General features: G+C 42.8%; 1 protein-coding gene across 1 annotated transcript in view; it reads right to left on the reverse strand.

The window, feature by feature from the left end:
* Positions 1 to 16,344, reverse strand: part of RAB3B (RAB3B, member RAS oncogene family) — a 63,068-nt gene extending 46,724 nt beyond the window's left edge. The window contains exons 1-2 of the mRNA XM_020289421.2: positions 16,215 to 16,344; positions 4,881 to 5,108 (exon numbers count right to left, since the gene is read on the reverse strand). Of these exons, the coding sequence (XP_020145010.1) occupies positions 4,881 to 5,108 (228 nt within the window). The 5' untranslated portion in view covers positions 16,215 to 16,344. The remainder of the gene's footprint in view (positions 1 to 4,880; positions 5,109 to 16,214) is intronic.
* Between the last annotated feature and the right edge of the window lie 5,656 nt (positions 16,345 to 22,000).

The raw sequence follows: 22,000 nt of genomic DNA on the forward strand, positions 1-22,000 counted from the left end.
GTTGGGGAAACAGGCCATGGGGCCATGGAGGGCCACTCCATATCACACAATGACTACAGGGCAGAGACAGGATTAGAACCTAGGACCCCAGAGTGCTCAGTTAGCTCAGTCCTCCCACTGGCCCCCGGATTCTTCCCTTGACCAGCAGCAGACCTGACAGCCTCTGCAGTGGGCCCCACGTGGAGGTGGTGGCAGCCCTCTCCTGCTCTTCTCTTCCCACAGGTCTCAGGGGTTGCTTGGCAACCAGCACCCAGCAGTAAGTGGCCTCTAGTCAGGTCTGTTGCTGTGGCGTTACCAAGTCCCCCCTCACACTTGTGCATGCTTTCACTCCCTACTAATGAGACTTCTCCCCTTTCCCCCCTCCCCAGTAAGATTTGCTTCTCTGATCCACAGTAATTAACCTCTCAGGAAATAGAGGGGGCTCCCAGGGACCTATGTGGCAAGGAACCCCAGGGAATAAGGCATTCCCAATGCCCTCATCATCCAACATCCCCCAGAGATGACAGAAACTCCTATGGCGGGTAGTCCCACTTATAACCTCCTCTTCTCCCTCTACCTTCCACTCTGACCACAGCTTTCTGAAATCCCCTAGGAAATATCAAACGGGATGGAGGAATTTAACTGAACACTTCATACCATGCTGGGGAGTTCACTGGGTGCTGTTCCAACACTCCTGAAACCACAAGATGGGAAACCTCAGAAAGAGACCCAGTGATCTTCTTTGCATGTAGACCAGAAGGCAGAGAAAGAAAGGAAACTAATATTTACCACATTCCTAATATGTGCCAGACACAATATTATGTTATCACATTTAGCTCCCCCTCAACAAATCTGTGAGGCTTTTACAGCCAAAGACATTATCTATTCATAGAAATGAAGTGACTTTTCCAAAATTCACACAACTTAAAAAGAAAAATCAAAGAACTTTTGTGTATGGAAGGAGATACATAAGTTCCTCCTTCTCCCTTTACAATTACAGTAGCACCCCCTTATCCTCAGGGGTAAGTTCCAAGACTCCCAGTAGATGCCTGAAACCGCAGATAGTACCAAACCCTGTATAGTATGTACTATGCTTTTTCAATTTGATAACCAAGACGGCTACTAAGTGACTAATAGGCAGTTAGCATATACAGCATGGATATGCTGGACAAAGGGATGATTCACAACCTGGCAGGAAGGAGCAAGATGGCACAAGATTTCATCACGCTATTCCAGTCTGCAATTTAAAACTTATGAATTGTTTATTTCTGGAATTTTCCATTTAATATTTTTGAACTTCAGTTGACCATAGATAACTGAAATCTTAGAAGATGAAATCACAGATAAAGGGGGACTGTAATTGATCATCAAATCTATAAATTCTAGTCCTAAATCTCTGTCAAATCTCTTTCCTTATTTTCATCCCATTTTGTCATGCTTTTAGCGTTATGAATTGAAATGTTTATTTCCCCTCAAAATTCATATGTTGAAGTTCTAAACCCCAGTTTGACTGTATTTGGAGATAAGGCCTCTAAGGAAGTAATTAAGGTTAAATGAGAGTGAGTCCCAGAACCAATAAAATTAGTGTTATTATAAGAAGAGACACCAAAGAGTCCATCTCCCTCCTCTCTCTCCCACCATGCCTACGCACCAAGGAAAGGCCATGTGCACACTAAGTGAAAAGGCAACCCAAGGCGAGAGCCCTCACCAGACATCAACCTGCTCGCACCTTGATCTTGGGATTCCAGTCTCCAGCACTGTGAGAAAATAAATTTGTTGTTTAAGCCACCCAGTTTGTGGTATTTGTTATGGCAGCCCAAGCAGGCTAATACACTTAGTTCAGGCCTGTATAATTTACCCAGAACCCTTTTTTGTTTTCATTGCTCTCTCTTTTCTTTCCTTATAGCTTGTCAATACTTTATTTTGGTTATTTTTAAACACCTTTATGAGGTATAATTGAGATACAAAAAATACACACATTTAATGTATACAGTTTGATAAGTTTGGATCCAAACCACTGGTTTATTTGCCAAATTTCCATCTAACCTTCAAAGCAAAGCCAGAGATTTTTCTAAAATGAAAGTCTGACTTGTTAAAACCATTTTATGGTTCCCCAATGCCTATGGTGGTCGCCAAACTTATATCTCTTTATCTCTATAAATAAGAAAAATTTAGGTACAGCATGCACAAAATATGTATATTTACTTAGATATATATACACATATATCTTCTTCTACACACAAAAGATGTTAAAATATATAAAAATGAAATAAACAATACTTAAATGTTCAAATTTTAATATATTTATGAACAGTACAGAAAACTTTATTTTGCTACATAAAAGCACAAATACACATAAAAACTCTTTGCTAATTTTTTTCCCAGTAAAAGCAATGTGATTGACTATGTTGGATCTAATTAAATCGTCATTGATCTTACCTTGAAATGTGGCTGACAATGAACTTGTGCTGGGAGTCGGAGAAACATCAGTTCAGCCATTTTCTTATGATCATTTGGGTTCCCTATAATTAGTGTAGTCTTCAATCAGAGGTTTCTTTACAGGACTATTTAAAAACTACATATCCATTGTGAGGTTTCATTTAGTTAAAACTAGATAGTGTAATCAACAAATCCACTTAACCAGGCACAGGAAAACCACAAAAGCTCAAAATAGGCTGAAAATGAACAAAAGAGTGAGAGAGTCACTGCTACCAACCTCTTGGAAAGGCGGGATGCCTCTTCCTACCACGAGAGTTTTGGAGTATAGGATATGTGACAATCTGATATGGGGATCAAATGACTATGTGTCAATCTACATGGTAAATATTAGTAAAAATCAATGTATTTTATATTCATAGGTTAAAAATAAGCCCTAATAATTTCTTTAGCCCTCTAAGGAGTCATCAAGTGGGTACCTGCTGGCCAATGGCAAGAACCTTCTGTTTGCTGTATAAAGTCTCCCTGACCCCAGTCTTTCCCTACAGCCTCTCCAGCAAGTTTCTCCCTCAGCACCTGCTCCCTGCTCTTTCACAGCCTTGATCCAGTTTCACTGTATTGCTCACCATGCCCCAAATATCCTGTTCTCTCACACCCTACTGTGCATTGACTGCAAGGATGATGTCATATGACACAAGTGAAAGCACCTGGTACAGAATAGGTGCTTTTAATAAATGCTTGTTCTCCCACCACAAGGTAGTTAACTGTAATAAATCAGTGGCTCTACAATTTAAGCCTGCCTCAAAACCACCTGGAAAGCTCTTTATAGCACAGATTCTTGGCCCTCATCCCCAGAGTATCTGATTCAGTAGGTCTAAGATGGGCCTGAGAACTTGCATTTCTAACAAATTCGGAGGTGATGTTTATGCTATTAGTCTGGAGACCACATTTTGAGAATCAATGAACTAGATGACTTAGATAGTTTCTCCCATTTCTAATGATTTCTGATTCCTCATGCCTTTAATGGAGAGTAAATGCACATAAGGAACTTTTATCTCTATATAAATTAATATTTAACATGATCATAAATGGAAATATGGACTCAGTAAGACCTCAGATGCACAGTGTAAAGAGCACATTAATTTAGAATCAGAAGATGTGAGTTCAAACCCCACTCTATAGCAGTTAGGTTGACCTAAGGCAAATTAATTAATTTCTGAGTCTGAGTTTTTTCTTCTGTAAAACAGGGGTGTATTAAAATAGTAACTACCTCATAGTGTTAATTGTGAGATAATATTACCATATGGGAAATAATTTATAAAAAGAAAAGTACTGTATTCATACTGTCCCAATAAGATATATGTGTAATATATTAATGTACATTCACATGTTTTGAATACTTTAAATCACAAATTTCCAATTCTGATACTAATTAATTATTAAAAAGTATAATCATAAGCTCTTCTATATGTTGTGATATCACCTAAAACATGTCCATATTTTATTAGTGCCATTGGATAATACCAATAATAGTAGGTGTGATGGCCAGCTTCTAGGATGGTTCCAATGACCCTTTCCTCCCAGTATTCACATTTTTGTGTAGTTTCCTCCCACAATGAATCAGTGACCAACAGAATACTCTAAGGGTACATCATAAGAGACATTGCCATTTGCACTTTGGCTTTTTAGATATCTCACTCTGGAAAAAGCCAGCTGCCATGCAAAAAAGACACTTATGCAGTCCTGTGAAGACACTATAAGAGGACAAATGGGAAGAAGGTAAGGCCTCCCACCAACAGTCAGCACCAGACATGTAGATAAGCCACTTTAGAATTGGATCCTCCAGCCCCAGTCAATCTTTCAGATGACAGCAACCCAAGCCAACATCTGGTTACACCTCATGAAAGGCCTCAAGCCACTCCTAAATGTTTGACCCACAGAAACTGTGATATAATGAATTATTATTGTGTTGTGTTATACCACCAAGTTTGAAGTGATCTGTTATGTAACAATAGATAACTAATACAGTAGTGAACATTTCTCATGCATTTACTATGTTCCAGGAACTAGCCAAGTATCCAACAGCCCTAAGATGTAGATACTATCCCTAAAGAAGAAAGGGTGACCCAGAGAGGTTTAGTGATTTAGTTACATTCCATGACTAGTAGGCAGAAGTAGAATTTGAACCCAGGTCTCTAACTCCAAAGCCCAGTTTCTTGATCACTCATTTATTCAAGCAAGGATAAAGCCTCTTGTACAGTTAAACAGTAGAAGCAATTGAACTCTCAGAGGAAAGCAAACTTATATAAAGCTAGCATGGGGCAGCCCAGGGGGCAGATCTGTAATAGCAGTAATGCCTACCACTGGAAGGCCCAGAAGTTCCAAGCTGGCCCTATCTCCCAGCCCTTGCACTGGCAAACTAGTCACTTCTCAAGACAATCCTGCACAAGATGCCCAGGACTCACCCAGATCTGTAGCTTCACTCGCTTCTCATGACGGTAGACTGTCTTCACCTTGAAGTCAATGCCCACAGTGCTGACAAAGGCTGGGGTGAAGGTGTCGTCAGCATAGCGGAAGAGGAAGGAGGTCTTGCCAACACTGCTGTTGCCGATGATAAGCAGTTTGAACATGTAGTCAAAATTCTGGTCAGAGGCATCTTTGCCTCCAGTTTTACCATCAGTCACGGAAGCCATCTATAAGAGAGGGTGATGGTCACTTGAGAACACACCTCCGGTGTCACCTTGAGTCACCAACCTCCTAATGATCACCCCACCATTCGCATACTCCAGCATCATTGAGGAAATGCACACTACTCAGAATGACCCCATACCTACATCTGCTCCAAATGTTGTCTCAGCATCAGGGTGGAACCCAGATCCTTCCATTCATTCCCTCAGCAAATATTTACTGAGCACGTTACTCTGGGGCAAGCCCTGTGCTGGGCATGGGGAATACAAACATGAATCAGAAATGGTATCTGACCTCTGGGTGGCCACAGGCTAGAATAAAAGAGCAGGTAAACACAGAGTAACAGAGCAGTAGATAGGGATAAGACAGAGGGAAGTCCTGGCTAAGGACTTCCACAGGAAGCATCTGACCCAACCTGGAGGCATGGTGGTCAAGGAGAGTTATGAACCTCGTAATCTAGCACGAGGCCACACAGTCTTATTTCAGTCTTCCATTGCTCCTCCTATGTGTTGGAAGCCTCAAATACCCTGCTTCTGCACCTGAAATCTCTCTTTCTGCTCAGTACTGGGCACTCAGTTGGCTAAGTGAGTGGTTGGAGGAGGACGGGAGGACAGCCCTAACGTGAGAGAATTGTCTGGGTTTTCATTGTCTTTGGGAACTCTTACTTTTTTCCCCCCAGAGGAAAAGGGTGAGACTGGTGGATGTAGCTCTTTGGGCCTCTCAGGTGAGCTATGAAGATAAGGAACTGATGAATGTAGAAGGTTTAAAGCTCTCTTAAAGGTCAGATTTGTAGGATTATTCCCATTATCAGCTTCTCCCCTCCCCCAGAGTCAGGGTCTCACTGTGTCACCCATGCTCGAGGGCAGTGGTGTGATCATAGCTCACTGTGACCTTGAACTCCTGGGCTCAAGTGATCCTCCCACCTCAGCCTCCCAAGTTGCAGGGACTACAGGTATGAGCCACTGGGCCCAGCCTAGCAGCCATTTAATAAAACTTCCTTGAATGTGTCACCACTAGCCTCCTGTGGTCTCTGTTCTTTCTCTCTTTACTCCCAACTCTCAAGCCTTTATCTGAAACCCTCAGCTCCATCTCTGTATCAATCTGCTTCATGACAAGGCTCACTAGGCCAGTGTTGAACATGCCCGGGACACTTGGAGACTGAGGCATGGCATTTACATGAAGGAAGAAAGTAAGGTTGGAGGGGAGGTTGGCACTGCCTGTTTAAACTGTCTTATAGCCTTAACTTTTCAGTTTTTCATGGTACAAGATGCAAAACCCGGCCGGGCTCTGTGGCTCACGCCTGTAATCCTAGCTCTTGGGAGGCCGAGGCGGGCGGATTGCTCAAGGTCAGGAGTTCAAAACCAGCCTGAGCAAGAGCGAGACCCCGTCTCTACTACAAATAGAAAGAAATTAATTGGCCAACTGATATATATATAAAAAATTAGCCGGGCATGGTGGCGCATGCCTGTAGTCCCAGCTACCCGGGAGGCTGAGGCAGAAGGATCACTCGAGCCCAGGAGTTTGAGGTTGCTGTGAGCTAGGCTGACGCCACGGCACTCACTCTAGCCTGGGCAACAAAGCGAGACTCTGTCTCAAAAAAAAAAAAAAAAAAAAAAAAAAGATGCAAAACCCGTCGTAAGAACTGCTGATTCAAAGGAATTGTGCTTTTCCTGCCTAAAACAAGGGAAGCAACCACAACGACCTTACACCATTCTCCACTCTGTTGCCAATGATCTTTCTTTGTTTACAAGAGAAAACTTCTAATATGGAAGTATATACTCATTATTAAAAATTTGAAAATTATACAAAAATGTAAAAAAGAAAATTTAAAATTACCTGACATCCCACCCACTCAGAAACCATTGTTACTATTAACATTTTAGTGTATTTCCTCAAATATTTTTTCATGCAAAAGAATACCATCTATTTTAAAATTATATCTTATTTGTAAATATTTTTTATTTTTTGAAACAATCATTAAATAGCATCTTATTTATTAATTTAAAAGGTAATACACATTCATTGAAAATAATTCAAACAACTCTATACTATTTGCAAATATTACTTAATATTATCAGGTTTACATTGAAAAATAAGTCTTGTCTCCATCCCAGATTCCCAACCTCCAGATCTTTTTCCCAGAGGCAAACGTATTACCAATTTATGTATCCTTCAGAGATAGTCTTTGCATATATAAGCATAGAGGTCTATTTATACTTTTTACTTATATATAAATGATAGTATATCATGTATTCTAGTCTATACCTTCTATGCATATTTTAATAGCAGAGATCACATGCACAGAAGGTATAGACTAGAATACATGGTATGTTATCATTTGGCAAAAGTACTTAAATTTAAAAGTACAGTCATGCACTGCATAGCAAAATTTCAGTCAATGATGGACTGCATATACAACAGTGGTCCCATAAGATTACAATGGAGTTGAAAAATTCCTATTGTCTAGTGATCATAACCATAGTAATGTCATAGCACAATGCATTACTTATGTTTGATGTGATGCTGTCAAAAATCTAATGCACTGCCAGTCTTATAAAAGTATAGCACATACAATTATGTACAGTATATAATATTTGATAATAAATGACTATGTTACTGGTTTATGTATTTACTATACTTTTTACTGTTATTTTAGAGTGTACTCCTTCTACTTATATAGAAAAAAAGTTAACTGTAAAATGGACTCAGGCAGGTTCTTCAAGAGGTATACCAGAGGAAGGCATTGTTATCCTAGGAGATGACAGCTCCATGTATGTTATTGTCTCTGAAGACCTTCTGGTGGGACAGGTGTGCAGGTAGAAGACAGTGATATTGATGTTCCTGATCTGTAGACCTAACCTAACATGTGTGTTTGTGTCTTTGTTTTAACAAAAATGTTTAGAGAGTAAAACAATAAAAAATTTTAAAAATAGAAAAAAGCTTATAGAGTAGGATATAAAGAAAATATTTGAGGGAAGCAGAAGCCAAGGCTCACGTCAGTGGAAGCTGAGATGTCAGTGGGCAGCTGCAGCCGGGTCATCAATGCCCACAGATAAAGGAGAAGGCAGGAGGCCAGAGTTTTTGGCTAAAGTCTATTTAATATGATGCTAACTATAGCACCCAAGATACATGATGATGAAATTACAATTGGATTGTGCCTGTACTTATTCTGGAAAACAAGACTTGAATGCAAAGGCAACACCAAACAAATCTAGAATAAGGAGTCTCAACAAGTAGTTTAATAAGATGGTTTCAGGCCATCTTTGAAGTTTCTCTGTATTGTTGTGCTAAGACTGCGTCATTGTATTCAGTCAACTGGAGCATGTACATGGAGTTTTGATATTGCTGCTTGCCTTTGACCAATAGAGTAATCTACTTTTCCAACACCTCACTAGAGTGAAAATTCAGGAATTTGTTTAGGTAGACATTCTAACACATGTCATCAAGTTTGGATCTTCCTCCCTCTGGTGCTGATTTGTTACAGTCTACAACTACTTCTACATATGGATGTAGAATGTCTGATAAAGTTAGAGAAGCCTGTTATGAATTTTGTCTCCAAATTCAAGGATTGGTACTTTTGCCACATGGGACTGCTTCTGTTTGAAAACTAAAGAGTTGGTGGTGGGAGAGATTGCTGGTTATCACCTAATACCTTTCTTCTTCTTCCTCTTCCCTAAGAAAATAATTTTTAGCTGGGGAAAAAAAATTTGTACAGCTATATAATGTATTTGTGTTTTAAGCTAAGTGTTATTATAAAAGAGCCAAAAAAAAGTAAAAGTTTGAAAAGTAAAACAATTACAATAAGCTCAAGTTAATTTATTATCAAGGAAAGAAAAATATTTTTTAATAAATTTAGTGTAGCCTAAGTGTACCATATTTATAAAGTCTACAGTAATGTACAGTAATATCCTAGGCCTTCACATTCACTCACCACTCCATCATTGAATCACCCAGAGCAATTATCAGTCCTGCAAGCTCCATCCATGCTAAGTACCCTTTACAAGTATACCATGTTTTATCTTTTATACCATATTTTTACAATATCTTTTCTATGTTTAGGTATGTTTAGATACACAAATACTTACCATTGTGTTGCATTCACCTGCAGTATTCAGTACAGTAATATGCTGCACAGGCTTGTAGCCTAGGAGCAATAGGTTATACCACATAGCCCATGGGTGTAATAGGCTATACTAGGTTTATGTAAGTACACTCTTATTATGTTCCTACAACTATGAACTATGAAATTACCTAATAATACATTTCTCAGAATATATCCGTGTCATTAAACAATGTATAACTGTACTTAAATAATTCAAAAAGTACTACAAAAATACCAAGATTTTTCAAACTGTTCATAAACATCATTTCAGTTGACTACATCATATTTTATCCTATGGATGTACCACATGATCAATTCTTTAATGTTGTCACTTTCTTTAGAACGAAAGTTGTTTTTAATTTTAAGTTGTTTTTCTATTCTTAATCATTATAAATTAAACTGCAATTAACATTTCTTTACATAAATTTTTTTTTTTTTTTTTCGAGACAGAGTCTCACTTTGTTGCCCAGGCTAGAGTGAGTGCCGTGGCGTCAGCCTAGCTCACAGCAACCTCAAACTCCTGGGCTTAAGCAATCCTGCTGCCTCAGCCTCCCAAGTAGCTGGGACTACAGGCATGCACCACCATGCCCGGCTAATTTTTTCTATATATATTAGTTGGCCAATTAATTTCTTTCTATTTTTAGTAGAGACAGGGTCTCACTCTTGCTCAGGCTGGTTTTGAATTCCTGATCTTGAGCAATCCGCCCACCTTGGCCTCCCAGAGTGCTAGGATTACATAAATTTTTGTTCACTTTCCAAATTATTTCCTTAGGAGATATTTGTAGAAGTGAAAGTGCTGGTGAGAGAGTAACTTTACTAAAACATAGATTTGAACTTTACTTCAACTTCAGGTCCTTTATCTTATTTTGTTCTCTATATATATCTGGAAAATAAAGTTGGAAGGACAGGAGTTATTATTCTCATTTGACCAAAAAGGAAACTGAGGGCCAGAAATTAAGAGGATTTGCTCAAGTTTCACAGCTAACAGCTAAGACGAGACTTAATACCCTGCAATGTCATGGAAAAGTTTAAAATCACTGCTCTACCCCTCAGTTGAATTCTTGGGCAAGTCATATTGCCTCTCTAAACCAAAACATTTTTACCTTAAAATAGAGAAAATACCACTTCACAGAAATATGGTACAAACAAAATGAACAGTACTATACATAAATAATCTGGCACAGTTTATTGGCCCATGGAGGTACTCTTTATTTCGTAGGCTGGGTGCCCGTAATCCCAAAGCTTGGGGAGGCTGAAGAAGGAGGATCACTTGAGCCCAGGAGTTCAAGGCTGTAGCGAGCTATGATTGTACCACTGAACTCCAGCATGGGTGACAACGCAAGACCCTGTTCCAAAAAATAAAATAAAATATTATTTCACTGGCTCCTTTAATTCACTTCTGCACTCAAATCTTGTTCAACTGCCCTCTCCTTGATCTGGGTTCCATTATTTGGGCCTATTTAACAATTAATTGTCTGTTTCCCCTTCTGGATTCAAGGGAGTTTTATCCATCCCTACACCCCCATCAACACTGGACCTATAACATCCTTAGAGGATGTTACTTCTTTCAAGAAACATTTATTCAGCCATTATGGAGAACAGCATGGAGGAATACAAATAGAGCTACTATATGATCCAGCAATTCCACTACTGTGTATATATCCAAAAGAAAGGAAATCAATAAATGAAAGATATCTGTACACCCATGTTTACTGCAGCACTATTCATAATAGCCAAAATATAGACTCAATATATGTGCCCATCAATGAATGAAGAAAGAAAATGTGATATATATACAGACAATGGAATATTATTCAGCCATTATAAAAAAAATGAAATCCTGTAATTTGCAGCAGCATGGATGGAACTGGAAGTCATTATATTAAGTGAAATAAGCTAAGCACAGAAAGACAAATATCTCATGTTCTCTCTCATATATGGGAGCTAAAAAAGTAGATCTCATGAAGAAAGAGATAGATTGGTGGTTACCAGAAGCCAGGAAGGGCAGTGGGCAAGGGGGATAAAGAGAAGTTGATTAATTGGTACAAACATACAGTTTGAGAGAAGAAATAAGACCTAGTGTTAAATAGATCAGTAGGGTGAATAATAGCTATTTCAAAATAGCTAGAAGAGAAGAATTCAAACCGCTCAAGCATAAAGAAGACAAATATTTTTATTTGATCCATACAAATCATAGGAATGTATTAATTTATCACATGTAAACAAAACTATGTACATCTATTATGCATCAATTAAAAAAAGAAATATTTATGAATATTTTCCATATACTAGACTATCAATGTATCATATTATTGGTCTACAATTTTCTGATGCAGCCTACTTTATATTCTTAAACTGATAGAAGGGATTTGGGAATGAAAGTGTTATCATAACAAAAAGCCTAGCAAGTGGTCCCAGCTTTCCCAGTAATTCAATGTATAAACTTTGACAAGTCACTTAAACTTTAAGCCTCAGTGTTCTCATCTGATAATAATACCTACTTCACAAGGTCCTACGACATTTAAATAAGAGAATGTATATAACTGTGCTTCATACAGAGTGTTGAGAAAATACATGTGGCCTTGTGTAGAATCAGTGGGAAATTTGCCTGCTATTATTAGCTATAACTGCCCCAGGTGTGAGACTGGGGAGTGAAGGCAAGAGGAAAAAGTAGTTTCAATTCCTGGTCCAATCCACCTCCTTTTATTTTATAGGTAAAATATTGAGGCTCCGAAAAGAGAAGAGATTTGTCTTTGTTCACATAGCATGTAAATTGGAAGATCATGACTAGAACTTCTGTTGCCTAATAACTCCCAGATTTGACTGGGCTTAAGGAAAACAAAAATGGCAACAATTTTAGGGTGAGTAAAGAAACATCCCCAACCCCCTGAGTGTTTTGCTACCATACTTTATTTGCCATATTGTAATGTCAACATCTGCTTTTGTGCACACAGCATGGCTTTCCCAGTAGGTGGTATGAAAAAAGGGAGGGGCAGAAAGCTGAGGTGGTCAGCTGGAAGGCACACTCAGATGGACATTCCCTAGGGATCTTCTCAGGAGAGGGGGCAGGGGTTACTCAGACATTTGGAAGAAAAAGGCAAAAAGCATCCCACAGACAGCTGCCAGAGGCATATCTAAGCAGACAGGTCACTGCACAGTGGTGCATGCAGAATCACATTTGTAAGATAAGCATCAATCAAATTGTCCCTCTCTTTTGTGACAGTCACACAAAAGGATAGAGCTAGGTAGCTCACGGTCTCCGTGACAAGCAATACAGATGAAAGCCAGGGACCATCTGGGAAGTCATCCCTGGTCCAGGCTGGGGGAAAGAAAGAAATGCCTCTTCCAAGGGTTGCTGTGAAAAGCAAATAATAATTTCAGTCTGATAGGCAGCAGAAATAAGCACCTTAAGGAAGAAGCCAACTCCAGCAAGGAGAGAAGATGGCCCTAAAATCCAGCAATAAGAGATCTATTCAATAAATGGAGTGAAAAATAAATGAATGTACTTCTCTTTTGATGAAAAGAGCATGTGACTGAGTCCAGGGTTGAGTCTTGGCTCTCTCAGTAATTCTGTAAACTGAGACAAATCAGATCCTGGGCCTCAGTTTCTTCATCTATAAAATGAGTTAATAAAATGGCTTCCTGGAAAAACTGTTGCAAGAATTAAAACCAGGATATGGGAAAGTGCTTTCTAAATCCCTTTAAAAAATTTTTTTTTTTTTTTGGTCTCTATGCTTCATGTTTTCTCTTAGCAAGTGATCCAGAGTAGTGGATACAGCTTGCCGTTCAAAATTAAATTAGAGGCCGGGCGCGGTGGCTCACGCCTGTAATCCTAGCACTCTGGGAGGCCGAGGCCGGCGGATTGCTCAAGGTCAGGAGTTCAAAACCAGCCTGAGCAAGAGCGAGACCCTCTATTTATAGTAGAGACCCGTCTCTACTATAAATAGAAAGAAATTAATTGGCCAACTGATATATATATAAAAAATTAGCCGGGCATGGTGCGCATGCCTGTAGTCCCAGCTACTCGGGAGGCTGAGGCAGGAGGATCGCTTGAGCCCAGGAGTTTGAGGTTGCTGTGAGCTAGGATGACGCCACGGCACTCACTCTAACCTGGGCAAGAAAGCGAGACTCTGTCTCAAAAAAAAAAAAAAAAAAAATTAAATTAGATTCAATTTCCAGCTATATCATTTCTTAGGTGTGAGACCTTGCCAAGAAATTTTACATGACTCAGATATAGTTTTCTTGTTTGCAAAACAAGCATTGTTGGGAAAATTATAGGTAATGTGGGTAACAGATGTAGCATACTACAGTCATCCCCTCTGTATATGTAAGGGACTGGTTCCAGGATTGCCTATGTATACTGAAAGTTGGTTTCCATTTACATGGTTTCACATCCCATGAATACTGTATTTTCTTTTCTTTTCATTTCTTTTTTTTTTTTTTTAAGGCTGGTCAAGTGAAGCAGTGGGAGTGGAGAAGGAACAAAGGAATCTGTAACTGGTTATGATCAATTAGTTATAAATATGACTGCACTTGGACCAACCTCTTTTTTTTTTCTGAGACAGGGTCTCACATTGTCACCCAGGCTGGAGTGCAGTGGCATAATCATAGCTCACTGCAGCATCAAACTACTGGACTCACGTGATCCTCCCTCCTCAGCCTCCCAAGTAGCTAGGACTCCAGGTGTGAGTCACTGTACCTGGCTAATTTTTTAAATTTTTTTGTAGAGATGGGGGTCTCACTATTTTGCCTGGGCTAGTCTCAAACTCCTGGGCTCAAGTGATCCTCCTGCCTTGGCCTCCCAAAGTGCTAGAATTACAGGCATGAACCACTGTGCCTGACCTGAATATTATATTTTCCACCTGCATTTGGTTGAAAAAACACTTCAAACCTCAATTGTTCAAGGGTCAGTGTCTACTGGATATAGCAGGTGCTCAATAAATGTAATTCCCCATCTTTCTACTGAGAGCATTTGTCAGTAAGTATAAGGAGGGAATTGGGCAAATGTAGACTTCACCCTACCATATACTCTCCCTAAAACCATACTCTACTAACTTTTCTAATTCAATCTTTCTTCAGACCATTCCCCACTGCTAGCCCATCAGCACCAGCCCAGTGCAGCCCATCTTCTCACTGTTTTCCCAGGTCTCTAAGAGCCACAGAAACAGTATCATAACAGCTAACATTTATTGAGTACCTACTCAATGCCAAGCATTCTTCAAGGTGCTTTGGATGCATTCTATCTTGCACACAAAAGGTGTTTGACAAATGTTCATTTCCTTCCTTCTCCAGATTGAAAAGAGATAGCCATGGGTGTGATCACTGACAGAATAGAGGCATACCTGTATAATATCATCTGTGGCCTCTCTGTTTTGTACAGTGTTTTACAATTTACAAAGCTCTTTTCACCCACATATCCTATTTGATTCTCACAACACCTCTTGGGAGTGGATGAAAAGACTGAGGTAGGAACACCACCACAGATCAATTATTCATTTAATCAACATTCACCAAGCACCTATTGTGTGTGAGATAATTTTAGACTTTTGGCTTTTCCTATATTGTTCCTCTAATAGAAACACACTTTCCTCCAGGGCTAGCTGATTAGGAAGTCTTCAGTGATCCATCCACCTCCTCCAAAATGCTTCTCCTCTGTCCTTCCACAGCACCAGGGCTTCACACTACTATAGATAGGACCTTTCATAACTTACATTGTCTTCCTCCGTTAATAGGTACAAAACAGGTGAGCATCCACCTGTGCACACACACACACACACATCCACTCCTTTCATTGTTTTCAACCCCTTTCCATCTGGATTCTGGAAAGCTGAGGTAGAGGGCCCATCTCTCTCCCACCCCTCACCGTGTCTCTATTAGCCACTCTGTCCTCCCCAAAGTTCCTCCCATGCTTAGACTCCAGAACAGAGTTGGCCTGTGAATGAATTTTCTGTCAAGATTATCTTCTTGTCTGTGATCCCTGGTAGAAGTGTAACAGGGTTCAGGGGCTGTGCCCTCTCCTCGGTCTCCTGAGGAGCCAAAACGTCAGCTAGCGCCTGGGCTCCACTCCAGCCCCCGTTATTTTTCCACCCTCACACCACAACCCACACTCGGCATCCTCCCCAACCTGACCCGGCATCCCACCCTAACTAAACTCTCCAAGTTCCCTCATGGTTGCTCCAATTCCATCCACCAGACCCTGCTCTGTGCCAGTGCCTCCTTCCCACTCCTGACCAGAACCCAGGCGCCTCCGCCAGCTCCCGCCCCCTTCCTGGGCAGTCGGGGCAGACCCAGCCCGGCTCCCACTTTCCTATTCTTCCCAGCTCCCGCCCCAAGCCCGCCCGTCGCCCGCCCTGCACGGTCACCCACCTCGCTGAGTCCAGCCGGGCTCCGCTCCGCACCCTTCTCGCTCCCCGCTTCCCGCTGCCGGCTCTCACATCCCGGCCTCCAGACCCTCCCCCATCACACGCCCCCTCCCGCCCAGCGCCCTGCCCTCAGCACCTCAGTCCTTCCTTCTCCACACGACCCCGTCGACCGAGTCCCCCTCAGCTCTTCCCCTGCGCGCCTCACCCTTGCCCTCGCTCCCGCGAGTCCTCTCCCTGCAGCACCCCCTACACGGCCGGTACCCTCTTTCCACGCTGCCCCTCTCAGCTGGCTCCTCACAGCTCCCCCGGCCCCAGCGCCCTCGTTTCCCCAGCGACCCCCCACCGCCCTCCAGTTGGCGCCCATGCTTTCTCCGAGCCCCTGCGCCCTTTTCTTGTCCCCAGCTCCCGCTGCCCCCTGCCCTTCAGCTCCCCCTGCGGCCCGCGGCCGGGGAAGAGCCCTCCGGACCCCCTTCCAGATACTAGCGCCTCCTTCGCCGCGGCGGCGCCCTCCTCAGCGGCCTCCCCAGCCCCTTCCCCGCGTCGCCTCAGCTGCCCGGCGCTCCTCAGAGCCCGCTGGCTGTCCCCAGCGCCCGCGCGGTACCGGTCCCCGCTCCCCCGCGGGCGGATGCCGCGGCCGCGCCCCTTACCTGGGACACCGGGCGCGGGACGAGGGGCTCGCTCCGGACAGCGCAGCGGGACGGCGCGGCGGGGCTGGCGGAGCTGGGAGGTGCGGGGCGGCTGGGCTGGTCCTCCCCGAGGAGACTCGGCGCTGAGGTGCGGGCTCCTGCGGGGCTCGGCTTCGGCCGCGTCCTGGCCCCGCCCAGGGGCGGGGTCTGTGTTCGCTCCGCCCCCCAGCTCCCGGCAGGTGCAGGGAATCCGAGGTACCTTTGAGCACCCAAGTTCCCCCGTATCTGGGTAACTATCATGCTTTATCTGAATTCCCGCACCTCGTTCCATAGACCGAACTTACTGGGGTGATCAGAGAGTTTTGATGATAATGTAAAGTACGACGGGTAGCAGCTTTTCCATTTCCAAACCGCTTTCCTGTGCGTTACATCCTCACAAAAGCCCAAGGAGGGAGGCAGAACCTAGACTGCGGACTACAAGTGCAACCTAAGCCAGAAACCTAGGCGTTGTCCCCTATCCTTCACACCCCACATCCCATCAGGATGGCAATAACGCCGCCTTAACATCTGTCTGCCGGTCCTCTCGGTCTCCACTGCCCCTTACCCTGGTTTAGGCCTCGTCACTTCTTGCCCGGACTAATGCAAGAGCTTCCCAATTCCTGCTTTCATTCTCCAATGCATCCTCTACAGCAGCAGCCTGAGTAACCTTTTTAAATGTCACCATGTTACCGTCAACTTTGTTTAAAACAAAACAAAAACCAAAAACACTTTCAGCGATTCCCCATTACCAGTAGTAACTCGGAGGCTGTCAAGTGGAATGAGGAAATGTTCTCACTTGGCATAAGGAAGTCCCCGCTGTGCCGGGGAGGCAGGTACAGGAGGTAATCAGCACCCGCCCCCCCACCTCCAATTCTGACGTGGACCTTGCTTCCAGGAGCAGGAGCTGGCTGACAGCTTTGGTCTAGAATCATTGCCCTTCCCCCACAAACCTCCCCCAACATGAATCTTGGTCTGAATCAGATGCCCAAACCATTTTTTCATCAAGTTCCATTATGACCCTGTCTACAATGTACAGGTTCCCTCCAGCCTAGGGAAACACCCAGATTGACAGACAGCCCCTCTGCTTGTCTGGCCTCTCCCTCAGACTCATCTTTATACTACTCTGAGCTTCTTGCCCAGCCCTTTCCTCATTGTCTCACTGCCCACCACACTGCCAGCCCTTTCCCCTGTGTCCTCTAGAACCCTGTTCCTTTGTCAACAAACTCTTCTACACCCTCTGCTTCTTCAGAGTACCCAGGTTACTTCCTTGCCCTTTTTGAAATCTGACCCTCCTCCGGGCCCCTGCCTCTCTGGTAGCCTTCTGCAAGAAGGCTTCTCATTTTCCCACTCCCCACACACTATAAAACCACGGGGTGGGGTCCGCATTGCCACTTCCACCCTTGTACAAAAATTCCTTGTCCTTTGTTCTCCAGACATTCACCTTTTACCCCTTCCCATCACTGACCCCCAGTTGCTCCTTATGCATTAAAGATTGTGGCCTCTGGCTCATGGTCATCCTCACTAGTCCCTGTCCTGCCATCCTCCTGGTGACTTCCGTAGCTATGGGGCTTCCTGTTCCCTCAGTCCTTGGCCTCCATTTACCATAACCTTGGCCACCAGTTTGCATGGTCATTCTTGAACCTCTTCATCACTGACTGCTGGTCGCTTTGTAGTCACAAAATCAAACATCCTACACTGAACTGCTCCCTCATTCCCCTTCTCCCACAGGGCCCTAGTTTCCTCATTTTAAAATGGGTGAGATGATAATGATTTTTCATTCTTCACAGAAATAATAAGATAGCTTGTAAAACTATCCTTTTACATTTGTGAAACAATATAAGAACAGATGGCATTGCTTTTACGTAGCCTCAAGTATTCTGATTGCTTTTTCCTACTCCCTCCCCTGAAAGGCCATGTGGTAAAGTAGAAAGAGCACAGGCTTGGGGCCAGACTGACCTGGTTTCAATCCATGTTCCACAACTTGCTTGCTGTGTTATCTTATGCCAATTATCTCATTTTTCTGAAACACATACCCTGTCCTCATTTGTAGAAAGAGTAATAATGAGAGCTACCTCAATAAATAGAAAACACTGGTCAGGCCGGGCACAATGCCTCACACCTGTAATCCTAACACTCTGGGAGGCTGAGGTGGGAGGATTGCTTGAGCTCCATAGTTCAAGACCAGCCTGAGCAAGAGTGAGACCCTGCCTCTACTAAAAATAGAAAAATTAGCCAGGCATCATGATACATGCCTGTAGTTTCAGCTACTATGGAGGCTGAGGCAGGAGTAGTTTGAGGTTGCAGTGAGCTATGATGATGCCACTGCACTCTATCCAGGGTGATGGAGGGAGACTATCTAAAAAAAAAAGGAAAAGAAAAGAAAACACTGTGGTTATTATAACAGGAAAATGCTATTTTTAACCACAACTGCCTTCTAAAAAGGATAGATCCTTAGGAACAAAAGCTTCTTTTGTCTGACTTGGGCCTTGAAGAGTGTGGATATGTATGTTTGGGAATAGAAGAGAAAGCACCTAATTGCTCTATGTAAAAATAAAGGGAGAAAATTTTGGAATTTACTTGGCAAAATGGGTGGGAGAGTTAATATGAGAGATGGAAGGGGGAAAGGAAAAAGATGAATAAGAAAATCAGTGTAGGCGTAGGTGCTACATAGGTAAGAGTCAGAAGAAATCTGCCCATGGTAGATGGACAAAAGGGTGTTTAAGCACTAGAATGTCTAAAATGGGATAAGTTGCTTGTCATACATATGATTTGACCACATCTGTGACTCCCAAGACTTCAGGAAAGGCTATTACACCCAGGAATGCTTTTTGGGAGGGGAAGTGTGAGAGTGCATGAGTAGAGAGTTGAGCAATGTGCTTTGTTAGGTCTCAGTTGAAACAGGAGACATGAGGCAGAGGTAACTGAAAGCACAAGCCCTCGTAGAATTTGAAAAAATCTTAGAGAGGACTTTACACTCACAAAAGTTATGAAATGTGAGTGTTGAGGTTCAAGCCCATTGCATTTAAATCTCAAAGGGGCAGAGAGGTCACCTCTGACGTTTGGGCTGTATCATTTATGCCCCTGATAGCTACCTCTCTATTGACTAGCAGGTGGCCACCAGAGGGAAGAGCAAAACTAAGCAAATTATATTGGACTGTCTTCACTTCCAGATCTAGATGCCCAAATAAGAATGGAAAAAAAGAGAAAATTCTACCTTTTGCTTGGTCAGATTGCTTAACAATTATAATCATTGAGTCCTTAAAATATACTAGGACAATTCATATCTTTTATCTCATTCAATCCTCAATATAATCATGCAAAGTATAGATTATCTTTCCCTTTTATTAATAAGAAAACACAACGAGTAAGATGTACAAAGTTTGGGGGATGGAGATGCTTGAAGCTCTTACTCGAGGGGGGAGGGGAGCATGGGCAATATATGTAACCTTAACACTTGTACCCCCATAATATGCTAAAATAAAAATAAATAAATAAATACATAAATAAATAAAAAGGAAACAGAAGTCAGAAAGTTTCAGTGACTTGCCCAAGGTCACACACTGGGTAACTGCCAGATCTGTCTGATTTCAAGGCCAGAGGTCTTTCTATCAGACCCCAGTATTTTGGTTGCTCAGTGAACACCATCGTGATTAAGAGTCCTATAAACAGGCCGGGCGCTGTGGCTCACGCCTGTAATCCTAGCTCTTGGGAGGCCGAGGCGGGCGGATTGCTCAAGGTCAGGAGTTCAAAACCAGCCTGAGCAAGAGCGAGACCCCGTCTCTACTATAAATAGAAAGAAATTAATTGGCCAACTGATATATATATAAAAAAAAAAAATTAGCCGGGCATGGTGGCGCATGCCTGTAGTCCCAGCTACTCGGGAGGCTGAGGCAGGAGGATCGCTGGAGCCCAGGAGTTTGAGGTTGCTGTGAGCTAGGCTGACGCCACGGCACTCACTCTAGCCTGGACAACAAAGTGAGACTCTGTCTCAAAAAAAAAAAAAAAAAAAAAAAAGAGTCCTATAAACAGGCTGAGTGCAGTGGCTCACATCTGTAATCCTAGCACTCTGGGAGGCCAAGAAGGGAGGATCGCTCCAGGTCAGGAGTTTGAGACCAGCCCGAGCAAGAGCAAGACTCCGTCTCTACTAAAAATAGAAAGAAATTAATTGGCCAACTAAAAATATATAGAAAAAATTAGCCAGGCATGGTGGCGCATGCCTGTAGTCCCAGCTACTCAGCAGGCTGAGGCAGAAGGATTGCTTGAGCCCAAGAGTTTGAGGTTGCTATGAGCTAGGTTGATACCATGGCACTCTTGCCCGGGCAACAGAGTGAGACTCTGTCTAAAAATAATTAAAAAAAAGAGTCCTACAAAGAAAATTTCCTCTCATAATTGCCAGAGTAATCAGCCTTCTCTAGCTCCTAGTTCTTATAGAAGTATAAAATTAACGCTTTTTTATTTGTTTGTTTTTCTGAGACAGGGGCTCATTCTGTTGCCCTGGCTAGAGTGCAGTGGTGTCATCATAGCTCACAGCACCCTCAAACTCCTGGGCTCAAGCAATCCTCCTGCCTCAGCCTCCCGAGAAGCTGGGACTACAGGTGCACGCCACAGGTAGTGAAGCCATGTGCTGATGTAGAGAGCACAGAAGTTGTTTCTGTTATCTATTGCTGAAAAATAAACCACTCCCAAAAATTCAGTGGCTAAAAAAAAGCAATAATTTATTACTTCTCACACTTCTGTAGGCAACTGAATGTCTCCTTTGCTGGTTTCATATGGGATCACTTATGAGCTACATTCATTTGGAAGGTCAGCTGGCACAGAGGTCTAAGATGACCTAACTCACAGGTCTGGCAATCAGTGCTAGCTGAGGGCTGGGCACTATGGTTTTTCTCAACATGAATTCTCATCCACTAGTAGGCTAGACGGGCTTACATAGTGGTCTCATGGCAATGTTCCAAGATGGCAAAAGCAAAAAATACAGTCTCTTAAGGCTAAGCCTCAGAAACTATATAACTTCACATATGCTGCATTCTAATGACCACATCAAGTTACGAGCCCAGCCCAGATTCAAGAGGATGGAGAAATAAACTCCACTTTTGATTGGGAAGAAGAACAAAGTCAACCAAACTACTACAGGAGTGGAAACAAATTTAGGTAATGAGAAAAACCGAGTATCTCAAATACCATCTCATGCACTAATCATCCTTTCCTTCTTCTCTGTGCTTCAGTTTGTAAAATGAATGAACATGCAAGTCCACTCTCCACACCTGCCTCTTTTTCTATGAGGGGAAATTAGTGAAAATACACAATGAATAGGGTACACTGGCTCACACCTGTAATCCTAGCACTCTAGGAGGTCAAGGTAGGAGGATTGCCTGAGCTCAGAAGTTCGAGACCAGCCTGTGAAAGAGTGAGACCCATCTCTACTAAAAATAGAAAAATTAGCCAGGCACAGTAGCACGCGCCGGTAGTCCCAGCAACTATGGAGACTGAGGCAGGAGGATCACTTGAACCGGGGAAGTTTGAGGTTGCAGTGAGGTATGATGATGCCACTGCATGCTAAAAAAAATGCACACTGAGGACACTGCCCCACCACCAGGGCACACCACTGTCAGCAGGAGTGGAATCTGAGACACATACGTGGAAAATATTCAATATGTAAATGGTTAGAACCCAGGTACCACCCACCACTCCTCCCTCTCTTTCACCCACCCTGCCAATCCTTCACCAAGGCTAGCCCATTTTTCCTCCCAGGAGCTCTTCATTTCATT

This window comes from Microcebus murinus, chromosome 2 (assembly GCF_040939455.1).
Source record: "Microcebus murinus isolate Inina chromosome 2, M.murinus_Inina_mat1.0, whole genome shotgun sequence".
Taxonomy (NCBI): Eukaryota; Metazoa; Chordata; class Mammalia; order Primates; family Cheirogaleidae; genus Microcebus; species Microcebus murinus.